A 27,111-nucleotide genomic window follows, 5' to 3' on the forward strand; every position below is an offset into this window, starting at 1 on the left:
TTACGTAACATTTATGTGAAAAAGAAGTGTGTTTTAAGTTTGATATATTAATTAATTTATATTTAGTGGACAATTCATTGGTTTTCATTCAAAAAATGGTTAATTCTATTTTATAAATCACTCAAATGTTAACGTGTTCTACATCCGTTTGTCGCTGTCATAGCGCTATCCCTTTCCCACTCACGCACATAGACGGAGAACAACTCTCCGTCGTGCTTCTTCGTACACAGTCATTGGAACATCCGTTCAATGGCTGGTGCCCAAGAAAAATGGTATTTTACAAAAGAGCAACTACAGAATTCACCAAGCAGAAAATGCGGTTTAGATGCAGATAAAGAATTAGCATATCGGCAGCAGGCCGCAAATTTAATCCAGGATATGGGCCAGCGGCTTCAAGTGTATCCTTTTTCAATAAGTGAAGTTCAATGTTTTTGTCGAGTCATGTGGGCTAAAACGTGCTTAAGTGTGTCCAAACAGTGTTTTATTCATGAAAACAACGTTATTTCGCGTTAAAATCGCGCTGTGATCGATAAAAAAGTGTAGTGATATAGTTTTTGTGAAAAAAAGCCATGACGAAATTATAACATGGGTTGACGCCGTCAGGCAGGTCACTTTCGCTTTAATGCTTGGGATTTCCCGTGAGTATTCTCGATTTCTAAGAATAACAATTAGTGCATTGATTTTCCTCAACAATAAATGTGTTTATAAAATATCGATGAAATAAGGTTAGAACGCGTGATGCGTGTTATTTTTTTTTAGGTCAGTGCACCTTGATTGACAAACGTAGGACGCTCAACGCCTGCGTGGTGACGTAGAGTTCATCCGTCTGACTCCAAAATTAACCGCCTTTACGGTATTTGCGCGGTAAAATGAATCATATGTACGATTTCTCAGAACTGGCACGTGTAGGTAATTCGCGATAAGAATGTTTTGCTATACACTTACTACGCAAATTGCTAGGAATATTGCAATGTTCGCATCGCAGTATGAAAATATTGCGTATTGATATTCGTCGTAGATGTAGCGGATAACAAATGTTTTGTAGTTGTTATCATCTGCCCACCATAACCTATGAATTATTTACGTTGGAGATTATCTAACTCCACATGTAAAAAGTCAATGTACATAACAATGATGTTTTTAAACGTCTATACATCAATACCATCATTCAATTGACACAAAAGTGTACATAAATTTAGACCAGAGTCCAGACATTTCTTAAAAATGTTTTTTGCACGTCCTTCAAACGGCAGGATTTTATTCAACAGTATCAAATGCTATTTTTCTACCTGCCTGACCTATGTCACATAACAAAGGTAAATTATAGTGTACACGAATATTGCTGCAAGTGTAGCACCTGTACATGCCTTCACAATAAAAAAGGTTTACTACCTGCGCTAAGTATCCTACTAATATACATAGTTGAATCTGTGTAGATTTTTTTTTCATAGTGTTTTTGCAAGCTGCTACATTTGACTTTTAACACAACTTTAAATTTAATACAAAACATCTTTATTTTCATTAATAACAGGGCAATTAACACATGATATAACAGATTTTACAATTACAAGTCATGAGTGTTAATTGCAATATAATTGATGTGAGTAATTAACAAAGAATGTTTTAATGCTTCACTGAGGAAATTAATAAAACATGCACACTGTCAAGGTTAAACAATGTAGACGAACCATCGTGACCTTCCAAATGATTAGAATTATCATAATGTCAATGACCAAAGATTATTTTTGTGGCCGTCTCATACAGAATGTATTCTATGATTAACATGTTTGCTGTTGGTAGCAAAACTTCATTGTTATGTTCTTTATAATATTCTGTTTTATAGTTTTCAAAATAAACATTCAACCTTATTACTGTTTATTACGTTTGATCTTATTTATATTTTCTTCTCAGCTTGTTGTCTTGATACTTGCCAATGAACTATATCTACACAATTAGCCATAATTTTACATAGTTTTGTTTTTCCTGTAGTTGTAGAAATATCCTGTAGAAAGAAAAATTATATAGTTACTAGCTATGCCCCGCGGTTTCACCCGCATTGCTTCGCTCCTGTTAGTCTTAGCATGATGATATATAGCCTTCCTCGATATCGGAATCTTCGGAACCTTCCTCGATAAATGGGCTATCTAACACCGAAATAATTTTTCAAATCCGACCAGTAGTTCCTGAGATTAGCGTGTTCACAGCCAGTTGCAGAAAAGATCTTTAACTTTTAAAGCTGTCATTAAATGCTAATCTTCCATTAACTTGTTGCAGAAAGCAACATTAGATTCGATTTTAATGGTTCTTTAGTTTTAATTAATGGAAGTGTCAAACGAGCCAATCTGTCACATTTTTAGTTGCACAAAGCGCCATTAGCGCTTAAAGAACCTTTAAGTTGACATTTCGGGCGTTAAATTTTAATGGGTCATCAAACGTCCATTAGCGCAACATTAATATTGCAGTTCGTGGCTAGTTCAGTTGTGTTATTTGCGAATTTTCAGTTTTTATTTAAAAAGCAGTGGTATAAAGTAAAAAAATTACTTCAACATGTCTTTGTCGAGCCTGTCATCATTGTCTGACGCAGAAGAATATTATATGCCTCGTCGCCGTCGGATCCCAAACAGAGAAGATATATTCTCGAAATATGATGGAGAAGAATTTCGTCTGCGCTACAGAATTTCAAAAGCAGCAGCTATTCATATATGCGAGCAGCTGGATTTGGAACCAATTACCCATAGAAATAAGGCCATCGATGGCAAAACCCAACTGCTGATTTGCTTGAGATTTTTTGCCACGGGATCTTTTCAACAGGTATTAGGTGATCTGACTAATGTCCATAAATCAACGATTTGTCGAATAGTACAGAAGGTAACTCTGAAGCTTGCTAGATTAGCACCTGTCCTTATTCGAATGCCAGAGAGGGAAGAATTAAGAAGAGTTGCTGAAGATTTTTATGAAATTGCAGGATTTCCACGTGTTGTGGGAGCTCTAGATTGCACTCACATCAAAATTATAAGCAGAGGTGGCTTCCTAGCAGAAATGTTCCGATGCAGAAAGGGATATTTTTCAATAAATGTCCAGGTGGTGTGTGATGCGAAGCTAAAAATCAGGGACATCATAGCACGCTGGCCGGGATCAGTACATGATTGTACGATTTTTAACAACTCTCATTTGTGTGCTGATTTTGAAAGAGGTGCATACAGAAATTACTTGTTGTTAGGAGACAGTGGCTACTATAATAAAAACTATTTACTGACCCCTGTTTTGCAACCACAAACACACGCAGAAGAAGCCTACAACAAAAGTCAAATTTCCACTCGTAATACTGTGGAGAGATGCTTTGGAGTATGGAAACGGCGGTTCCCATGCTTGGAGAAAGGCATAACTTTGAGGAAAACAACAACACTTCTTCAAGTAATTGTAGCTACAGCAGTGCTGCACAATATGTGTATTGAATTAGATGATGTGGAACCACTCCATGATTTCCAGCCTGATGTATCAAATGATAATATTTCATATTCCGGACCAAATGTAGAGACATCTGTAAGAACTGCTCTAATACATAGCATTTTCTCACTGGATTAGTTAGGATTATAAAAAATACAATAATTTTTCAACCTAATTTTTGTTTTCTTTGATTCCAAATGATGAGTGTTTATGTGTTACACAGTTCCTAGGTTGTGGGAGGTCATCCGGTCAGACTGGAAGCCAAGTTGGGAATAGGCTATGCAGATGTGTAGCCTATTCCCAACTAAGACGTATGTATGTTTATTATATATGTATATTTATTATATATGTATGTATGTTTATTTATATGTATGTATGTTTATTATTACTTATGTTATGTTTATTTTTGTTTATGTATGTGTTTGTTTTATAGTATTTAGTTTATTAAATCTATAATCTTTATTTAATAATATTTTTGTTATCTTTGTATAACATTACTATTTATTTATCTTTGCGTATACTTTCTATCTACCTACCTCCTATTTCTAGTTTATTATGTATCCTTCTATCAGTTGGTTGCCTGGAAGAGATCACTCTTAAGTGATAAGGCCGCCTTCTGTGCTGTTTTTCTTTTAGAATAAGTTTTGTTTGTATTTTATGTATTTTGGCAGCACAATAAAGAGTATAAATAAATAATAAATAAATAAGTTGAGGTAGGCAGATGTCTATTATTATATTAACTCGATCCATTATCATTATCTGATGAGATGATGAATTGAGTTAACAATACAAAGAAATAGTTTTATTTTGAAAAAAATAAATTTATTGCGATTTAATTATTATTTACATTCAAATTGTTTTTTCAAAATTAACATTTTCAGCCTATGCTGTTCTTTATTTTGGAGTATTTCCTGCATCAGTTTCTTGCGCTCCAAATTAGCATTTTGACACTTCTTTTTGAAATAAATGCGTTTCAATTCTTCTGATGACTTATTCCGAGGCTTTAGATTAACAGGAGCTGAAACATTTGCAAATATGTCAATAATACTATCTTATCACGAAGGCCACTTGGCCTAGCATAGTAGGCATGGTAAAAAAAAATAGATTACCCTTTTGTTTTTTTCTATTAATAGTCTTTAACATTTTTCTTTTGACCAGATTGGGTTGGTCTTTTGGTAACTCTGAAATATCTGCCTCTTGAGTTAGAGTCACCATTGAGGAATCCTGGTATCTAGTAATCTCAGTATCCAACAGGTTACTAGAATCTAAAAAAAATACCATGCATCACATAATATGTTCTAACCTAATATTTGAAAAAAAACTAAACTAATATATTTTTTTTAAACTGTAATTTCATTACAGCAAGAGCTGATATTTACATTGTGTGTGAAAATATATTCATACCAGATTTTTCAACCTCATTTACAACAATGAAATTTTCTATTTCCGGGGACTTGCTTCCTGTTGGTTCTGAGAGGTGTGTAGCATCTAAAACAGTATACATATCAATTATTTCAATTATAGTTCTGTACTTTAAACATATAAAGTTAAAGTATTCATATGTTTTACTGATTATACCCACCTTTAAAATAAAGTGCACCACTATCGAAAGGATTACACAGTGGTTCTACTTGATCCTGTATTATTGCAAGTATTTTTGACTCGCTGTCAGTTGTTTTGGGTTTATAACATCCACCACCAGTTTTGTTCATCTGAACCTAAAGAAAAAATGAAATATATTTTAGAAGTGATGGTTTCATGCAAAAACACCAAACTTTAGCTCATAACGGGCCAATTCAGTACTGGTTTATCTCTGACCTTGTGTATGAATACATTTGAATGTATGAAGCATATTATGACAAAATTTGACAGATATATACCTTATCTTCTCTTAAATTTTTCAAAGCCCTTGAAAGGTCCTCCTCAGACAATTCAAGAGGGATCCTATTGATGTATTCAGTTTTCTGAAACAAGATATTTAAAAATTTTCACAACGCTATATAAAACTTAGTCAACATTGTGAGCTACTTTTGTTTTTGTATATATTGTTGCTTTGCGTAGCCAGAGGGCATCCTCGGATGTGATTTGACAAAACTTTTAAGGTATTTATTTATAGATACATACATTGCTTTCACCAATATTTTTCCGGGCTTTCTGTTTCATATTATCATACAACGCTTTTAATTGATCCATCTCTCTGCGACCGGTATAGCAATTACTGTTGTATTTATCAGTAATTGCCTTCCATGCATCTTTTTTTCTTTGAATAAACATTCCTCCTGTCCTTTTGTCTTCAATAATGTGTTTAAACCTAAAAAAATGGAGTAATAAGTATAGAAAATTATGAATCTATTAAAATTACTATTAAGAGCCCCCGCAGACCACAGACTTTTTATCGGCAGATAGTTTGGTCGGGCTCTTAATCAGTACGCAGATATAAGCAAATGCGCACACTATGACGATTAGGTATCGGCCGATAAACAAGTTTGATGGGCTTCCCGATTCAATTCAAACTATACTGTCGGCAAACTATCGGCCGACTGTATAATCAGTATTGGCTCCCTACCACACGCGCAAACACGACGATTTTTTAGTCGGCCGACTAGGCCAATAGTTCAGTTCGCTCCGAGCTTTGACAGCGAATGGTCGGCCGCGCATGTTTTGTAAAATGGCGTCGCTCAATTCTCAGTCGCTTATTTCGGAATTTTCGATCGTAACTTTGATCGAGGAAGTCGAAAAACGCCCTCCACTTTATAAGAAAGACTTAAAAGAGTAGGTACTCTGTATTTGACAAGTTGGTTGAAGCTAGTTATGCTCATTCGATAAAAGGCGAAAATTTTTTCGGGTAATGGAGTAATTTGGAATGCATAGTGTAAAATTTTCCATTTTAATCTATCACTAAAGATAGGATGCACCCAATACTCTCGGGCTCTCTTTTTAATTTTCCTCCTCCGGTGTATGAGAGCAATAATAACAATTCTATACAATGTTTTATTAATTTTCATTGTGCGGTGTGACCACTCTTTTCAACAGTTGGTTAGAAACTAGCAAATAGTCGGCAGACTGTTGGATAGTTTGCGCACTCATAACCGACTGAACTGTTTAGTTGGCTCGGTGTGCGTACTAGCAGGCCAACCCGACTAAACTATCGGCCGATAAAAAGTCTGTGGTCTGCGGGGGCTCTAAGAGCCCCCGTAGACTGCAGACTTTCTATCGGCCGATAGTTTAGTAGGGGTCCATAATCAGTATGAAAGATGTATGCAAGTGCGCACGATTCAGTATCGGCCGATACCTAAAGAAATTAAGAAACAGACTAAACTATTGGCCTATAGAAATTCTGCAGTCTGCGGGGTCTCTAAGAGCCCCCGCAGACCACAGACTTTTTATCGGCAGATAGTTTGGTCGGGCTCTTAATCAGTACGCAGATATAAGCAAATGCGCACACTATGACGATTAGGTATCGGCCGATAAACAAGTTTGATGGGCTTCCCGATTCAATTCAAACTATACTGTCGGCAAACTATCGGCCGACTGTATAATCAGTATTGGCTCCCTACCACACGCGCAAACACGACGATTTTTTAGTCGGCCGACTAGGCCAATAGTTCAGTTCGCTCCGAGCTTTGACAGCGAATGGTCGGCCGCGCATGTTTTGTAAAATGGCGTCGCTCAATTCTCAGTCGCTTATTTCGGAATTTTCGATCGTAACTTTGATCGAGGAAGTCGAAAAACGCCCTCCACTTTATAAGAAAGACTTAAAAGAGAAGGTACTCTGTATTTGACAAGTTGGTTGAAGCTAGTTATGCTCATTCGATAAAAGGCGAAAATTTTTTCGGGTAATGGAGAAATTTGGAATGCATAGTGTAAAATTTTCCATTTTAATCTATCACTAAAGATAGGATGCACCCAATACTCTCGGGCTCTCTTTTTAATTTTCCTCCTCCGGTGTATGAGAGCAATAATAACAATTCTATACAATGTTTTATTCATTTTCATTGTGCGGTGTGACCACTCTTTTCAACAGTTGGTTAGAAACTAGCAAATAGTCGGCAGACTGTTGGATAGTTTGCGCACTCATAACCGACTGAACTGTTTAGTTGGCTCGGTGTGCGTACTAGCAGGCCAACCCGACTAAACTATCGGCCGATAAAAAGTCTGTGGTCTGCGGGGGCTCTAACAGTTTTAAGATACTCACTGTGTGACGATATCTGCAAACATGGTTTTTTCTTCCGGGGTATAATTAGCTCCACGCTCTCTTTTCCGACTTGGTGTCTGTGCCATTATAATATTAGAAACCTCCACCAGTAAAAAATATCGAACACGTCTAATTTCTTCCCGTTGTTTCGTGTTTAAATAATTAAAAATCGCAAACAAAATAAAAGAACCTCAAATCTGTGTTAGACTGACAGCAAACTCACAATAATTGTCAGTGTCAGACATGTTATTTTTTTCAACGAGTGTTGCCATTTTTTTTTTAAACAAATGGAATCATTCACTTTTGTTCATTCTTTTCTCTTATTACTGCTAGCAACATTGTTTAAAGTGGTCTTTAACTAATGGATCATTAGTTTATCCTAAAGTTGTTTTGTGCAACATCATTAAATTAAAGAAATCATTAGCGTTAAAGATTCATTACGAAATGGAGCATTAATCTTTGTTTTTGTGCAACTGGCTGTCAAACTAACAAACTCTTCAGCTTTATAATATTAGTATGGAAGTATGGATTTCAGTATAGTGTTTCATAAAATATTAGTCACTAATGCTATAGCTTTTTGCTATATTGTTTTTCCTGTAACCTTATCACAAGGATGCGGTAGAATTAGATTATACTATAAAATAATGCAACTACAACACTCTTATCTACCCTTGCAGTATTTAGCCTTCATGTTGTGTTGAAAATTTCATATTTCTCGCTATTTTGAATTGTAGGAAGGCCATATTTAAAAGGCTACATAGTTTGCTTTTATTATTTTTGATTGCTGATTTTAGATAGAAAAAGAATGTTGCCTCGTGCCATGACATGATGATATTCCCAAGACGCAACCTTAAAATTTTACTCCGGACGCGCCAAAAGAAGTTTCACTTCATACAAATTTAATTGTTAAAACAACAATTCTCACAAATTTTTATTGTAATTTTTATTTAATCAATGATACTAATTCCAAATATCTAGGAAGAATGCATGACTCAAGTAATAAAGTTGAAACATAAAAACTTTGTTCAAAACAACATGAGTCACCAATGTTGCACCACATTTACTTTACTTATAATTAAACAAATGGTGATTAATGAAATTGAATAGTAGACACTATTTAACATAACTAGTTACATATCCTGGTTTTGTATATAATTGTCATAGAAAATATCTTGTATTTTTTTTATACATTTTTTCAGTTATAGTTTTTGATATAGAAAAACTGCTTATGCACATGAGTGATTTAAATGATAGGCACAAGAAAAATTAAGCATCTTGCATCTAACTTACTCCATATTAGATCGTCAAACTAAAACACATGCAAAATTAATTACAGTGAGTTCATAAGTTCACTAAAGTCAATTAATTAGAAAGAATTAGATAAGGGAAGTCCCCTTGTAGCTCTACAGGGCAGAAAGATGCATTTACTATCTATCTATTCCACATATCAAATTTTTTTACCGACAAAAAGGTATCAAACCAACAAAAAGAGTGTGTGCGCCAATTCTGTGTTCTGTCAAAATGAGACCTTTTTTTAAGTGTCTCAGTATCAAATCCTGCACCTGTCAGTTATTTGCTTCCATTTCACCTGCGTCGCTCCGCTTTTGTTGGTCCTTAGCGTGATGATATATATATTCTATACCTATAGCCTTCACCAGTAAATGGGCTATCTAACACCGAAAGAATTTTTCAAATCAGACCAGTAGTTCCTGAGATTAGCGCGTTCAAACAAACAAACTCTTCAGCTTTATAATATTAGTATAGAATATAGATTATTTAACATTTTTCACTGCCAAGTCAAATAATCTTCTTCTTATATATAAAAATGAATCGCAAAATGTGTTGGTAAGCGCATAACTCGAGAACGGCTGAACCGATTTCGATAATTCTTTTTTTATTATATTCCTTGAAGTACGAGGATGGTTCTTATGTAGAGAAAACGTAAACATGTACCACGGGCGAAGCCGGGGCGGACCGCTAGTAATATATAATAGTGTTGCTAGAATATATTATTATTTGTATATAATAAACTGGTTTTAAAGTAGTATTATAATAATAGCATATATGTATTATTATATTAGTGTTATCAGACTATATAATGCTACATTGATAATTTATATCTTTAAAATCACAAATTATCATTTGATTGTGCTTAAATTAATTTATCTTAGTATACAGTCAAAATTATTTAAATTTTAGTAATATAATAGAAGGCCTTGGCTAAATTTTAGTGTTATGTTTTATTCTTTTTTTAATTTTTTTTGGGATGAGAAAAACATAACATACAAACACACACACATAAAATAAAATTTTGATTATTTATTGAAAACAATAAATAATATGGATATGAAACAATGCCAAAAATCTAGGTTGCACTACATTTTGAGATGTTTTTATAGTTGCTCTTTTTTTAAAGTTGGTTAATAAAATATTAGCAATGAACCAATTTTATTTAACTGTGACCTCAAATGCTTGTATGAATAAGCACATCCAAATATTCTCATGGAAACAAGGCTTCAACTTTTTGACCCAATTTTTTGCATTTACTTTCACTTTTAAACCACTGTATAAAGCCTATACTTGTATGAATTTTTTGCTGAAGATTTCTCTTTTGGACGAATATTTCGTCATACGTAATTTTTATGTTACGGTTTAAGAATGTGTATTGAGGTATTTTGTGTAGTAATTATAATAATAAAAAAAAAATATTCTTATTTTTTTATGGAAATAAACATTGATAGAGGATGGCTCTTTGAAACAATGTTTTATAGAGAACGTTATTTTTTGCATTGCTTTCTATATTAAAAATCTTAGAAAAATATTTTTTGGGTATTTTTTTTAATTAAAAAAATATATATTCTTATTTTTTTTATGGAAATAAACATTGATATGATGGAGGATGGCTCTTTGAAACTATGTTTTATAGAGAACGTTATTTTTTGCATTGCTTTCTATATTAAAAATCTTAGAAAAATATTTTTTGGGTATTTTTTTTAATTAAAAAAATATATATTCTTATTTTTTTTATGGAAATAAACATTGATATGATGGAGGATGGCTCTTTGAAACTATGTTTTATAGAGAACGTTATTTTTTGCATTGCTTTCTATATTAAAAATCTTAGATAAATATTTTTCGGGTATTTTTTTTAATTAAAAAAATATATATTCGTATTTTTTTTATGGAAATAAACATTGATATGATGGAGGATGGCTCTTTGAAACTATGTTTTATAGAGAACGTTATTTTTTGCATTGCTTTCTATATTAAAAATCTTAGAAAAATATTTTTTTTGGTATTTTTGAATTTAAAGCTAATGGAATTACTTCTAAATTAATTTTGATACAGTATACTTTTAGAATATTATACTTGCAGTAGCTGTGCCACATGGTTTCACCCATGTAAATTATGCTATAGCCTAAAGCGAAAATTATTTTTGAATTCGTACAAACAAACACTCTTTAGCTCTATGTTATTAACTATAGATTATTAAAAATTGTGACACACTTAAGCTATAGTTTAGAGACGAGATAGATTTAACTATCATAGAAACCTTTTATTTTTAATTTTTATATAATTATGTACTGTATATTGTGTGCCAAAAATTTCCTCAACGCCACATACAGATCGCAACTATGTATAAACACGGGTATCGTTTACATGCACCGCTTCTACGCGTTCCACTCGTTTACTCAGTTCCACAGGAACGCTATAGCCGCAGCTGCACTGTTCCTAGCCGCGAAGGTGAGAAATATTTTAATAGTTAATTACTAACTGTCTTACCACAAAAAACTTTAGACAGGGTTTAACGTTAAGCGCAGGTTCTGTTTAATCTGGTTTTGTCGTATTTCACATAGAGAATTATTAAAGTGGCAGATCCCTGGTTTAAAGTTAGACAGTGTTTAAATTGTTTTGTGGTAAGAAACTTAAGTATGTACTTACAAAGAACCTGAACAAGTCATGCTTACCTAATCGCCTATAAGTATTGTAATTTTTGAAATCCTATTGCACGCCTCATAAGCGAAGCGTTGAGGTGGGTACTACTGTCACTTCGCGCAAAACATCTGATTTTTCAAACTTAAAATGTCTTTATGTATCATACATTGCACTTGTAAGATAATACATACACAGTACACACACATATTAAGAAAAAACACTATTTTTAACGTTCATGATATTTTTGATGTCATTTTTGTTATTTAAACTAGTTAAAAAACAGTTTAAAAAAGTTCTGTCTTGGACGTCTGTGTGTCTGTATGTGCGGATCCTTTTTCTTGTTAACACGATAGCGACCGAAATACTTTACTAATCGAGTCTTTTTTTTTTCTCTTACGCTTGAGTATGCTCAGGAATAGAACCCTTTCATTTTTCAGGGTCTGATTCGATGTGGTTTAATTGTTATTAAATAAACAAAAATAATAATTAATAAATATTTATTAAAAAAAAATTATGAGGCGTGCACTTTTGGATTTTCCAAATTATTCTTTTTTTGGCCTATTATCAAAGGCAATATGTTTATAGATGAGATGTTTACTTTATGAAAATGTAACAGGTTAAAGATCTTATTATAATGTGAAAATAATTCTTCAATCAATATTAACTTAATGCAAAGCTAATATTGTAAATTCTGAAAGAGTTTCCACAGGAATCTTTGTTAATATTCTTTCAAAATTTCAATAGAGAAATGTTATTTATTACTTTTCTGTTTTACATAATTTAAGCTCCTTTTTCTATGATTTAAATCTATATTAATTAATAATTTCAGGTGGAGGAACAGCCAAGGAAATTAGAATATGTAATAAAGGTAGCGCACGTCTGCCTCCACAGAGGTGAGGGTGTTAATGCACTCACATCGGAACAGTATCAAGAACAGGTGAGCTTTTTTTATGTACTAGATTAACATATTGGTCGAGCTTTACCATGTACTAAATGTATTACAATTTACAAAGATTTGTAAACTTTGGTCTATTTCTGAGTCGAGTTGCGTATAGATTTAAATATTCAGGTGTGAGTAACAAACATTAAAAATTGTAAGCAAATTTGCTATGGTTATGTTCAATTCAAAGATTTAGAAGTACATACTTATAAAAGGTGATTTTACGCATAATTTTTTGTAAGAATAAAGATATTGTTTTGAGGTTGTGTATTTAAAATATTTTGAGATTACCGCCATCTATTAGATGTCAAGAGAACTAAAAATAAAAAGCAACATTGTTGATTCATAAACAAAATAATGTTTTACTTTCAATATCGTTTGAATATTAATAATTGCGTCATGTTTATAATTTATCTGTTTAAACTATTGTGACATCGCCATTTTGGAGCGTGATATTTTCAATGACACGTATTTGTAGACGATGCATTGATTAGGTATTTAAATTATTATCATTAACACGTACATAATAAGTTGAATGAATTTAAATGATCGTTAAGATCATGTTTATAATGTTTTTACCTCACCTTTGTGATAATTAACAATTTATATGACCATAAACAATTTCTCAGTTTTCTAAACTATGATAATTTTATACAGTAGAAAGAGTTTTTGATATTTTGTTTGTTACAATTTTACTTAATAACGACTCGATCGATTTGCAGTTCGTTTACCATTAGAAACAATGATATTATAAGCAAAAAAGGTGTAAATAGGTTATAAGCGCTCCATGAGTGGCACGTCAAAATGTGGCTAATAAGCCTATTTTTTTGTCCCGTTTTCGCTCACGATATTTTAATCATGCCATCTCACTTTGTCTAAATTCTGTGCATTCGTATTTCGTATGCCGCTTTTGAAGATCGAATGTTGTGTTGGTAACCTATCTATACTTTTTTCTGTAATTTAATTGATTGGAAAGCTACATCTGGACCGAGTAGCATAGGCTATTTTTTGAAGTGAAACTTCTTTAGGCGCGTTGAGAGTAAAATTTCAAGGTCGCGTAATATCGTCTATATAATACCGTCACGTCGTGAAGGCGACGATTTTGGTATCTTTGAATCTTGCCAAAGAAGTTTCACTTCTGACACATGTGCTCAGCACACACGCTCTTTTTTTGGCGACAAGTAATTAATGAGTTGGAAGTTTTTATGGAAATGTAGCTGAAAACTTCCATTGCAGGCTCAGGACCTGGTATTCAACGAGAATGTACTGCTACAGACGTTAGGTTTCGATGTGGCTATCGACCACCCGCACACGCATGTCGTACGGACATGTCACCTTGTAAAAGGTGAGACGTGCTCCCGTACGGTATCGAAAGTAGCGTAACGCGGCGCGGCAACACCGCACACCGCGTGTTGGCGACTCCGCGCCGTACTGGCAACGTCGCAATGTTGTGCGGGCGGGAAAACGATGTGGTCCGCCATGTTTTTTTTTTCAATGACACACGTGACTTCCATTTTTGAATGCATGTGCTTTTTGAATTTGGGCGGGATTTTGGTGTTTATTTTTCTACATATGAAATCGGATGTGTAATTTTTTCGTTTTATCTTTTTATTTGTCTGCCTGTTGTGGCATTTTTTCAATATAAATAAATAAAAACTTAGTAAATAAATAGTAAATATTGATATATTTCAATTGACGGCATGTCTTTGATCCTATATTTTTTCGTGATTTTATATCTAAAGTATTTTCTATACATTTCGTTTATGCTTGATTTGTAAACAAATTCAATTTTTTATTTATATACTTTATTGAAGTGAAATTCTTATATCGTAGAATATTACCATAGAAGCTATCCTATATATTATAATATCTAGAATAAGATTGTTCCCGAAATACAGAGAGTTTCGCACAGGTTTGTCTGATATGTTTCTCAATAAAATAAAAAATGGAAGTCACACACCAAATCGTTTTGCCCAGTCCCGATAAAAAAGCCAAGCCAGTGTGGTCAAAAGTATTTATGTGACTAAGGTATGTACAATATTACTATGTAATATAGCATATTTCACACCTACCCCATCATGCAATCATTTTTAGTACTTGTAATAGGTCTCCTATAATAGATATATGAAGTAGGCTTCATGACGTCACATAGAAGATTTTAAATTCGCTACATACTTAGTTAAACCTTAGTTTTTTTGAGAAACTGTGGTTATAAATAATAATTGTCTTGACCTTTGAGTCAAATTTCATACTAAATCGAAAGAAAAGCAGTCAAATAGAATTAAACAAAATTATAAGAAGTTTGTGTTGTATTACTTTTAATGCATGTTGCTTTTATATCAAATTAAGTACTTCATCAGTTCTAGACAACAAAATATAATAATGAAACCGAATGATCTATTAATTTAAAAATAATCCCCTTCATTTCATTATGAGCATGCATCCCATACTTTGCAATTACTTTGCATTTTTCTTTCTAATTTATGTATTAATTGTGCAAATTTCTCTTTACAGCGCCAAAGGATTTGGCTCAAACGTCTTACTTCATGGCGTCGAATAGTTTGCATTTGACGACAATGTGCTTGCAGTATAGGCCGACGGTGGTCGCTTGTTTTTGCATACATTTAGCATCGAAATGGAGTAATTGGCAGGTTAGTAGAATGTCTAGATGTTTTATTTATTTATTCTTTGTTATACATCTATACTAATATTATAAAGCTGAAGAATTTGTTTGTTTGAACACGCTAATCTCGGGAACTACCGGTCCGATTTGAAAAATTCTTTCGGTGTTAGATAGCCCATTTATCGAGGAAGGTTATAGGCTATATATCATCACGCTACGACCAATAGGAATGGGGCCACGGGGGTGAATCCGCGCGGAGCAGCTAGTCAATTATAAATTTGTTTTGTTTCACAGATACCACAATCGCACGAAGGCCGCCACTGGTTCTCGTATGTAGATCGAACAGTAACAACGGATCAATTGGAACGGTTGACTGCCGAGTTTCTGCATATATTCGACAAGTGCCCCTCTAGGCTTAAGAAGAAAATGATGACTATGTCCAATACGAGTGAGTTTTTTTATTTTTATTATTTAATTAAGAGTTTAGTTGACTTGTGATAAATGAAACACAAGAAAGATAAATGATTATTTATTTGACTCACCAAAATTAAAAAAACACACGATTAGCAAACAATACGATTAGAATAATACAGTACAATTTCAAACAAAACAATAAATGTAAAGTAAATTCAAAATTAAAACTATGATAAAAAAAAGCTAAAAAGTGGAGCCAAATCGGTAGCCACTCAATGAGAATTTTTGTTTTTAGTTTTGGTATTTTAGTTTTATAGCTGAATAAAATATATAGTTGTTTATTGAATAGAAAATTATAACGTTAATTTATTAAAAACCTAAATGTTTAGTATTTAGTAGGCACTAGTGATAAAAAAATCCCTTGAATTGTAATTTAGAAAGATGAAAAACAAATTATTAAACTTTTGTATGTTTTGTTAGTTTAAAGTTACAATAGTTTAACGTCTAAAACGTGTTGTTACACTTAATTTCTACAATAAAATCTAATAAAGTAGGTAAAAATAAATTTATTTACATATTGAAAATAAAATGAACTAGCCATGATGGAGATAATTAATTATTTAAACAATAGTTTGCATGTTCATGTTTTTTTTTTTCCTCTATTAATTAATTATTTATTACTAAAGTCCGGTCGCGGAGCAGAAAGAATTTCGTACAATGACCTCTTTACCTACTGACAGTGGTTACAAACATTTTTGAATGAAGTACAGTTTACATGAAATATTTGGAGGAGAAAATGTTTTTTACTAATTTATTAAATAAATGTCCTTTATTCATTTACAATACTTATTAGTTAGTTACATTTTAACTTTTTCAATAACCACGATATATTATATAAAAAAAGTGTGCGTGTACACACATAAGAAATGAAACTTCTTTATGACCTTATTTTTCAAAAAATAATTTACTATGAACAATATTACAGAAATACGTTAGTCTAACACGCGATTTCGACTTAGGCGGATTTTGATTGGATGTTTGAGGTTTATTCTTATAAATTTTGAATTCACAAAATCATAATTGAACACCTGACACCAATCAAGCAAACACAAACCTTACGCTCTCAGGTTAAAGGTTTACAATCCCTAAGGACGGCGGTCATTGCACCTGTGCGAGCAAGACACATTATTTTTACAAGGGAGTGACAGTGACAGGTAATAACAGGTTAATGTACGAAATTCTTCCTGCTCCGCGACCGGACTTTAGATGCCTTAGCAGTCGATGTTCTGCCCTAATTTTTCAGTTTTTGTAATTTTTACGCATTGTCTCCTTATACCTTGACAAAAAGGTTAAAAAATTTGCAGAATTGGTCGAGCCATTCTCGAGTTGCGCTTAACAACACATACGTCGATTCATTTTTATTTATACAGAAAATTATAGGATTCATTATTAATAATTTAAAGGCGGCAGTTCACCAAGCGCACCGCACCCGTCCAACTCAATGGCGTCGCCGTTCGATAGAAAGAAACAAGAGCACACGCTTGCCAATAGCGATGAGATTGATAAGAGTTTTGATAAGGGTGAGTTTTTTTGTATTATGCTTTGTTGTAAAGTTGTTATGTTAGTGTTACTTGTGTTAATGGGCAGTCGTGAAAACTTAACATCAGGTGAAACAAATGCATTTTCTTGTCATGCCTTTCTATAATAGTGTTTTTTAAGTAATATAGGTTATATTATTATACATTCTACATTTTCTTCAATTAAGTATATATTGCATATTATGTTGTACGGGGTTATTTGCGTGTTATTTAAAACAAATAAAATATTACAATTTTATAAATGTAGGTAACTTACTTCTATATGAAATTTTTGTGAAAGAATTTTTGTCATTTTATTAGTAGTAATTATTATATTAGTCTTGTATGAAGTTTGTGAAAGAATTTTCGTCATAGTACAATATAAGTATTGTAACTGGTAAGTCTATAATACAAGTTATATTTTTTAACAGAATACGAACGCGAGAGACGTCGCCAACAACCGCCCGGCGGTTATGTACCGGCTACACAACCGAACCAACCGCCACCGCAGAAAATAGACTTCAATCTATACAGAGAGAAGCGAGAGAGAGAGGAGAGAGAGAGACGGCAACAGGCGATGCAACGGCAACCCGGCAACCCCCAACCCTCCCGCCCTAACCCACCCCCTCCTCACCACAGACCGGGTCAACATAAGACCCATCACACGTGGCCGCACAAACCCCCCCACCACAAACCGCCCGACAGACACAGACCTCCCACAGCCAACCAACCCCCCCAACAACCCCCCCAACAACCCTCACAACCCCCACAACCCCTTCAGCCGACAGAAATTCCGCAAAGAACACGACCCCCTTCCCTGTTCTCTCCAGAGAATGTAACCCCCGCGTCCACAGCGGCACAACCCAGACGACCCCATCCTCCCAATCCAACCCCCATCCCCAAGCCGAAACCGGAAACCCGGCCCCCCATCCCTCAGGAAAAACCCCCAAGTCCCAAAAAGAGACCGGATCCCGTAACAGCGGTGAGGGAAATGCAACCGCCGGCCATTTTATCGCCTTTCACGTCGCCAAAGGAACAAAAAAGACAAAGGTTGCCGTCAAACTCCGAGCCAGAATTAGTACCTGTAGTTAAAAAGATCGATGAAACGCCCGGATACGAAAATGTAGTCCGGGATTCGCAAAGGGGAAACGCAATTAAAACAAGAATGGACCAGCCGAGATTGGAACAGCGGAAACCGGAGAATAGACCGCTAAATGGCATAGAAACAGATCCTACACTAGTGTCTAATCTACTCAAGGAAAGTCTAGCAAAACCGGCACCCATTTCGGTAGTAACCGAAAAAAGATCGCCAGTAGAAATTAAAAAAGATCCGATAGATCCAATAGAAATACCTCCATTGGAACAAAACAACCAATCGAATCCAACGCCTACAGACGATTCGCACAAACACAAGAAGGACAAAAAGAAGAAAGAAAAACACAAACACAAGGACCGCGACAAATCGAAGGACGAGCGGAAAAAACACAAAAAGGATAAAGAGAAAAAGACAGAACCGAGCCCGGTAGCGGAAGACGGGATAAAAATAACTATTCCCCGGGAAAAATTATCCAGTCCGGGGCTAAAGATTAAAATACCGAAAGAAAGATTGGCAGTTCCCCCCCCACCGCCCGGGAATGCAGGACTCAAGATCAAGATATCGAAGGATGTTCTAGAAGCTTCCAGAAAGCGGTCGAACGTTGAGCACGTGGGGCCCGCGAACAAGATGGCGCGTCACGAAGCACCAAAGGTAGGCAATTGGAATGTACCACCCCCTTTCAGGCCGCCATTACCGTATTATATGGTCCAACCGCCGCCGCCCTTGTACTACGGCATCATGGACGGGTATTACTTCAGCCCGATGTTTCAGAATCCGCCATTGCCTTCGATGCCTCCGCCTGCTGTTCCACCGCCACCGCCCGAGTAAAATATTAATGGTATTATAAGTAAAAAGGTGTAGATAATTTAGAAAAAAAAATTGGTTGTCTGTAAAGTCGGTTTACTGACGATAGTTGAACGTGACAACGTACGATTGTGCTTCTTTGTCGCTCGTTCCGCGCTCTCGCTTGCACTTCAAGCCTTACATGGAACGCCTCAGAGCGAGGTAACGCCGCATGAGTCATGTTTTTTCGTGCGTGCAGCCGGCTCTATCGAATTATAAGACGTTGTCACGTCAAAAAATATGCTTTATTGACAACAACTTAATACTACCTTTGAAAACGTTACTTTTATCATGATATATTTATACCGGCCGAATTGATAACCTCCTCATTTTTTTGAAGTCGGTTAAAAAATAATGTTGTCCGATTCCCAGCCTTGAAATAAACCCGCAAATTTCGTGAAAATCGATCAGACGTTTCAAAGGGAATAAATTCTCAATTTACTGTTCACTAGTTCCACTTTTATTTTCTTTTAAATTTTAATAGAAAAACTAGAAAAACTAGAAGCGGTTTCGAAAATAAAAGGATGTTAAACTGAAATTCACTAGGAATTATGTGCTTCATTTCAATAATAGTACAGTTAACCATGTCTTTAGCAGTAATATTTCCGGTGTGGAAAAGGGATAGCAATATACCACCTATATAGCGCTATCCTTTTTTCACACTAGAAATATTACTGCTTTAAAACATCATACAGAGGCAGTTATTTTATTATTATTTCTTCGCTATTTATCTTTGTCATGATAGTTAAATAACATATCACTTTGACGTCTAAACGTGTGTGCGTTAGTGTGCCGTGTTTGAAGTATCAATGTGTTGGTAACCTATATACACCTTTTTACTTATAATATTATTTATATTTAACGCAAGGAAAAAGGAATTGTCGAATGTTCCAGAACTTATAGTCACTAGTTCAAATTGATTGTCATGTAAATATACAAAAAAATAGCTTCAATACATTGTCTTTTTTTATTAATTTTCTAAAATATGTTCCTCTTGAACAAGAGAAGGAATAAACAAGTTATTACTTATTGGTTACAGTACTTAAAGAATAATTTAATTATAATATAGGTACTACCTAATTTTGTATTATTTTTAAGTGAATAAAAAACAATAGACCAATTTGAACTAGTGATTATGTCGGGCCATTCAATGAATATACTCTTTAGTCCGAATTTAATAAATTATCAACGATGTAGTTAAATGAATTTTCCTCAAATATAAGAAAAATCTAATAAAAAATTATTTTATTCGTGGTCAAGAGAATATTTTTTGATGAAAATTCATATGTTAATATAGTTCAACTAATCACAAGTTTTACTATTTAATAGTTAGACAAGTTATTAACAAAAAACTATTAATAAAATAATGATAAGAATAATTTTTATACAATGTTTTAGTTGAACTATAAATGTAATAGTATGTATATCAATATTTGACGAAAAGGCATACATATTTTTGTCTCGGCCGATTGTGACCTGTTTATGATATCATTTTAGAAAATAGAATTTGCTAGATTTTTTTAGATTTTTAGTCTATCATGTTTTTACTATTTTGTTTATTCTATACTTGTTATCTATACAGATATTTATTTTATCGAGTAGTTTATTATAATATGTCTATTGGCTAAAATTTACTATTGCTTATTGTAAATGTATTAAAAATCATACAAATAATACAGGGTAAAAAATCACTTTTAAAATTGAGTTATTTCTATCATAAATCAAAACTTTTCGTTCTTTTTCTATCCTAAATCTAAAATCGTATCTTTACAAAATTTTCATAAAATTGTATTTATTCTATTCTGTGCTAAAATTTTACTCTATCCATATATGATAAAAATAGCGCTTTTTTATAATATGTATTTACAAAAATATCGAAGTTTTCCTATAATCGAATTACAATAGTTATTTATATACATATTCTTATTACTCCAAATGTATGAATGTTGCTTGTTGTCCTTTACCAGCTATATTAATATTAATTATATAATATTATAAATATTAAAATGTTTATATTGGTCTAAGATCCAAACTCAAGTCAACCTTCACCAAGGTTATAATCTTGAGAAGGATATTTTTAAATTAATTATAAAAAAAATTACAGTATCGAGAATTCGAGATAATAAAAAAATACGTGTGGCACTTGAGGACTGCCGCAGTGAAGCTATTGCATAGCATCGCATCGCTGTGCCGGTTGGAGGGGGGGGGGGGTGTGTTAGGTATTTTCGTTACGGAATTTTTACATATACAGCCGCGCTCAAAGTCTGAGATAAAAGCTATGCAATTGCTTAAAAATTATAATAAAACAGCGCTCATGTTGATATACATTTTTGGTCGTTGGTCGACTTAGGTTCGGATCTTTTTTCTTCTACTATATACATAATAATCATTATATCTATATATTACATATTTGATGTCTATTTACACAAGGATACATAATATATTATCTATATAGCATATTTATTATTAATATATAACTAAGAATTTATTCCAATTAACTATTTAAAAAATATTAATATTTTCGACTAATCATTAGTTTCTGTTATTTTTACTAAGTTCAAAAAATTCTAATTATTTCATTGAATAGCAAAACTTAATAATTTTTTCGACATGTTGGTGCTTTTTTAATAGTTTAGTTAAAAATAGTTATTGTATTTAAATACATATAAAAAACGATCTGTTAATATGTTTGTCTTAACATAATATATGTAGATGCTAGCTAGGTACATTTTATTGTTACGAAGCTCATACTGCCATTACTAAATGTAAATATGAAACTATATTTTTCTATGTGTGTACATTTTTATGTAAATATTAGGTTAGCTTTATTTATATATATAAAGTAATATAATTTAGAACACATTACCATGTAAGCTTTAAATAATTTTTAATTGTAGTTTATTTACTTGCTCAAGAAATAGGGGTTTTTCTGAGAGTGAGTGCTCAAACTATAGTATTTCAAATTAAGTTATATTTTTTCTATAGTGCTATCTCTTTCTCTCGACTAATAATTACCTTTGCTAGAGCGAGATGTATTACAAGCGTTATCTGTTTCTCTCTAATATATGGTATTTTTATGTTCAAGAAAGAGATGGTTATAGTAACAAAAAGTAGATAAGCGTCGGTCAAAAACGTTAAGTTCATATCATATGATTATATCTTACATCACGTATATTTTAGAGAAAAACTTTTAGTTAAAAAGTATGTTGTTCAATATTATTATTTTTACTTGCGGTTACTAATTATTTACGATACTTCAATTTACCTTCAGTAATACATAATAAGGAAAATTTAGTCCTCTTTCTTGTAATTTTGAAATTATATGTCCGTAAATAAAAGGAATAGTAATGATGGATCCATACGATCAACAAGCATGACGCAAGCGGTTTGATCAAATCTATATTGTTAAACACTGAGCGTATCAAATGTTTTCTTTTTTATAGCATTTTCTATTCTTAATATAACTCTATTGAAGTTTTTTAATTATTCAGTTTGATACCTCGGTGATCCTAAATAATAGTGTAAAGTTTATTAGATGTTACATTTTTGATGTGAATTTATAAATAATTAATTGGACCACTGAAAAACTAAATCAAGTTAAAAAATAACTTTATAATAAACACTAATCAAGTTAAAATTTTGGTCAAATAAACTTATACAGAATAATCTTATATATAAAAATGAATCGCAAAATGTGTTGGTAAGCGCATAACTCGAGAACGGCTGAACCGATTTCGATAATTCTTTTTTTATTATATTCCTTGAAGTACGAGGATGGTTTTTATGTAGAGAAAACGTAAATATGTACCACGGGCGAAGCCGGGGCGGACCGCTAGTAATATAATATTTTTGTACAGAATTTATGGAAACAAATAATAATTATTCATTTAGACGAAAATATTTGCTTGTCGGATTTAATTTATATACATTTGAGTATTGATAAAATATATTAGAAAGATTTTCGTCTGGATGGAGCATAAGCATAATATTTTTAAATGAAAAAAATTTATTAGAACATTCTAGAATCATAGATCAATATAAGAACCTCATTGTCACATATAAATATAATATTAAATCCTTGTTAAAAAATCATAAAATCATTTTTATTGTTATATTGGTCCATGGTCACTATAAATTTATATACTTTATATTATAAAAAATAAAATGCATTCGTTAAAAAGAGAAATAATATTTGGGAATATTATGAGGCTAAAATTTGTCAGTTTAAATCTATTTCTTAAAAAAAATACATTTTAAACAATAATCCTGGGATCTTGTAAAAACATAAGTTAAATAATGTTATAATACTATTCTCAAATGCTGTTTCATTATTGGTTTAGAAAATAAATACTTTTTAAAGGATTTTGTACGTCGGGTTCAATTTTCATATCATGAAAAAATCATCTTTAAAATCCGTTTAAAAATATTTATTTTTTAAATGATTTTAACTTTAGTATCGAGTGGTTTTATATCTGTTATTCGTACAATGAACGCCATTGTTGTTACCATTTACTTTAAAATCTCTATTTATAGTTATTTTTGACAAATTTAACCTGAAGTACTTAAATGTTTGTATTTTCGGTTAGGTGAAAAAATGTTTTATATTTTGTTAATGAGATTATCATTCCATTACTTAGTTTTAATAATGTTTCTATATAATGACATGTAAATAAATTGTTTGTAAGGTTTTTTTTAGTAAGTATTTTTTCTAGCTGATATTATAGTTTCAAAATTAAATATCACTGGGACCTTTTGAATTTTATTTTTTGTTTAATTTACCTTGTGTCGTAGTTTTAATTGGGGAGAGTACAATTATACGTGTAATATTTTTTTGAGTTTGTGGTCATTTATCATGACCATGACTTGAACATCCTATTTATGGTGACCGTGATAGATAAACTGTCATGGTCACTTTTATAAATTTATCACATATTTTCTTTATATTTGACACTGTTTGCATGTGTGAATTGTTGCTTATTTACACTTTTTTTTAACACACGGTTCTAAAGCACCGGTTGGCATTACATTTTCTTTATTTGGCTGTTATGTTTATTTGTTTATTATTTTCTATACTAGATATTATTATTTTAATATATGAATTTCTTGATCCCCCTTTTTATAAATGTGTTTTAAAATGTAACAGCTAAATGTAAGCTTGCGCGCAGCTGTGTATTTCGTGACCTATGGGGCTAGAAAACTATCGTTCCAACATTACTAATAACATTTAACGGTAAATGGCGTTTGGAACGTAGTTTTCAAATTGGGATTTCACAACATAACTCCCAGGTATCCCTTGCTTTACAAAACTCTGGTGGCGGGTGTTTATTCTCAGTTCTAATTGCGTTTTTTTCACATTTTTAGTTAATTTTATCTCGGCAATTAGAACTTTGAATGTGCTAACACGTGCGGCGGTGGTTTTTTTGTCTATAGCATACGAAATAACCGCCGCGCGTTAGCCCTTGCAGCCTCGTTAGGAACGACGACACACGGCTGTGCGCTCACAACGGCTCGTATTCCGCAGGTCGCCGATACACTCGGAAACGGACAACCGGGCAAGTGACACCAACGCTACGTGTGTCGACGTTCCTCAACAACAAATGGACCTCACTAGTGTAGTGTAACGGTTTTTTTTTTTAATTTTGTCGTCGGAAATTGACGGTTTTCGATGTCGCTTTAAAAGTGGATCGCTTTGGGCATTTCTATTTTTTTTTTACGTTTCGTTTGGACGATTCATCGCTCGCATTTAAGCTCGTGTTCAGTGTACAGTCTGTATTGTACTGTTTTTTGTTTTTTACTCATTGTATATTAAATATTTTTGTAATAGATCCATCGTGAATACCTCTCAATATGATAGTTTTCAAGTGATGAATTATGTCCGAAACGCTAATCTGTGTAAATATGATGTGGAAATTGAATGTATTAAAAAATTAATTAAATTTGTATATAAAATAATTACTCGTTCATGTAACAGCCATTCGCTTGGAACTTTATTATTTAATGTTATTTTAACTAATTACAGGACATTACTAGAAATATTATTAATTTTTCGTATTTATACTTAATAACAAACAGGTATTAGTTTTCGATGTTTGTGTGGTATAACAAATTATGAAATAATATTAAATAATAAAAGAAGACATTTAATGCTAGAGCCCGTGTTTGGCTGTAAAATTTATCTTTAAGTAGTCCAATATTGACTGATTATTTACGGACCCGCTGTGCTCTTTATATAGGTATTGAATGGAATTAGATTAAAACTAAAATTAGAAGAGATTCGTGTATGAGCAATAAGTATGTTGTACAAGTTCCTTAACTATAGTGTATCGATTTCAAAATAACACCATTTTTAAACTAGATTTAAGAGTTTATAATGTTAATATTAATATAGGCGCGCTTTGCGTTATACTTTTCTATTTTAGTAGAAATAGGGAGATGGAGAGTTAATATTGTCCCCATAATGCCTTTTCCCCTTTTTTCAAGTTATTAAGTACATAATTGCAAATTATTTTCCTTACATTTATCGCCTGTCTAAAGAGATGTGTTTGAGGCTTAAAATTATAATAGTGTTTATCGGTCAACATATTATAGAAATGTATAAATTATATTAAAATATGTATAAAAAGCTTTGGATAAAATTCGTCAGAATGTTTATATTATATGACAGAATTAAAATTACAAAAACAGCGTTAAAATTAAAGTTTGTTTAGTTCAAGAACAATATAACTAGGGCCATTACGGTTTGCAACAAGCTTCGAGCAATATTGTTAATCAAATGAAAAAGCTTGCTAACCTTAATTAAATACCTACTGTTAGAAATAAATCTTATTTAAATAGGAAAACACGTGAAATTACTTAAAGGGGTTTGAAACTTTTTGTATGGACGCTGGCATATCGACCCGCCGCCATTTTGATTTTTTTTTCAAAATCGCGGCGCACGATTAAAGTGGTATGTATGGATAGAGGATACATAGACGAACAAAAAATGTCTCATAACATAGTACCCTAAAGCGTCACATTACCGAGATATTTGGAGGTAAATATTCACTTATGAGTACAACGACAAGTTCTAAAAATAGACTTATTACGTGTCTATATGCATAATATTATCTCCAAATAATCACTCCCAGGTAGATTATTATTATTATAGGAAGAAAGTAGGTATTCATGACATTACTTACATTTTTATGTAATGTATGTATGTTTTTATGTAATGAATGTACCTACTTTCTTCCAGTAAACTGTTAATAATAATAATCTACCTGGGAGTGATTATTTGGAGATAATATTATGCATATAGACACGTAATAAGTCAATTTTTAGTGTTTGTCGTTGTACTCATAAGTGAATATTTACCTCCAAATATCTCGGTAATGTGACGCTTTAGGGTACTATGTTATTAGACATTTTTTGTTTGTCTATGTATCCTCTATCCATGCATACAACTTTAATCGTGCGCCGCGATTTTGAAAAAAAATCAAAATGGCGGCGGGTTGATATGCCAGAAAGTTTCAATGCCCTTTGCAGACGGGCGATTTCGTAGAATATTTTTTTTACCTATACTAATAAAACCTCTTTAGACTGATAGAAATATATTAGTAAAATTCAATTATAAAGTAAACATTGATTTTCTAAATACTCCCCAGTTAATAGTTTAAAATTTAAATACATGTAGGTGTTACAAGACATACGATCCGACGATGATCCATTTTCTTTTAATAAATATATCTAGCATATAATAATATCAAAATTCAAATCATACATCCAAGCTTTTGATTAGCTTAAAAAAAGCTTCGTCTTGACTATTAAATCAAATTAAGTACCTACCTCTAATTCGTGTAGTTCTTGTAATGGTTTCTTCGGCAGGTCCAAGGAAAATTTTACTTAAAAACTACGTTAAAATTCTTTCCCTCATACTCTTCACTAGTTTTTTTTACTCGTACATATTTATATAATATTTTTAAATACGTAAAATGTACGAAAACGTTTGCATACTGAAAATAAATAATTTCTACGTTCACGTACTGTTTTAACAAGTACAAA

The 27,111-nt window shown here is 32.5% G+C and overlaps 2 protein-coding genes across 3 annotated transcripts; one reads left to right on the forward strand and one right to left on the reverse strand.

Moving 5' to 3' along the window:
• The first annotated feature begins 180 nt into the window (after positions 1-180).
• CycT (Cyclin T) lies at positions 181-25,732 on the forward strand. 2 transcript variants are annotated; one of them, XM_090117728.1, is made up of 9 exons: positions 181-398; positions 11,269-11,386; positions 12,408-12,515; positions 13,755-13,863; positions 15,033-15,169; positions 15,436-15,589; positions 17,019-17,135; positions 17,564-18,879; positions 24,593-25,732. In XM_090117728.1, the coding sequence occupies exons 1-9, from the start codon at positions 250-252 to the stop codon at positions 24,629-24,631; spliced, it is 2,247 nt and encodes a 748-aa protein (XP_089973854.1). In that variant the 5' UTR covers positions 181-249; the 3' UTR covers positions 24,632-25,732. The 2 variants fall into 2 exon arrangements, with proteins under 2 accessions (XP_089973854.1, XP_089973853.1); XM_090117727.1 differs by lacking the exon at positions 24,593-25,732 and having other exon boundaries at positions 17,564-20,299.
• Positions 4,201-5,640, reverse strand: LOC149896507 (uncharacterized). The gene is made up of 6 exons (XM_090117400.1): positions 5,572-5,640; positions 5,328-5,411; positions 5,030-5,165; positions 4,852-4,935; positions 4,557-4,712; positions 4,201-4,465 (listed from the first exon to the last, which is right to left on the reverse strand). The coding sequence occupies exons 1-6, from the start codon at positions 5,638-5,640 to the stop codon at positions 4,287-4,289; spliced, it is 708 nt and encodes a 235-aa protein (XP_089973526.1). The 3' UTR covers positions 4,201-4,286.
• Positions 25,733-27,111: the final 1,379 nt, after the last annotated feature.

Source organism: Colias eurytheme, chromosome 28, assembly GCF_061535395.1.
Source record: "Colias eurytheme isolate Ceu_HAF_F1 chromosome 28, ilColEury1 Martin Lab GWU primary, whole genome shotgun sequence".
Classification (NCBI taxonomy): domain Eukaryota; kingdom Metazoa; phylum Arthropoda; class Insecta; order Lepidoptera; family Pieridae; genus Colias; species Colias eurytheme.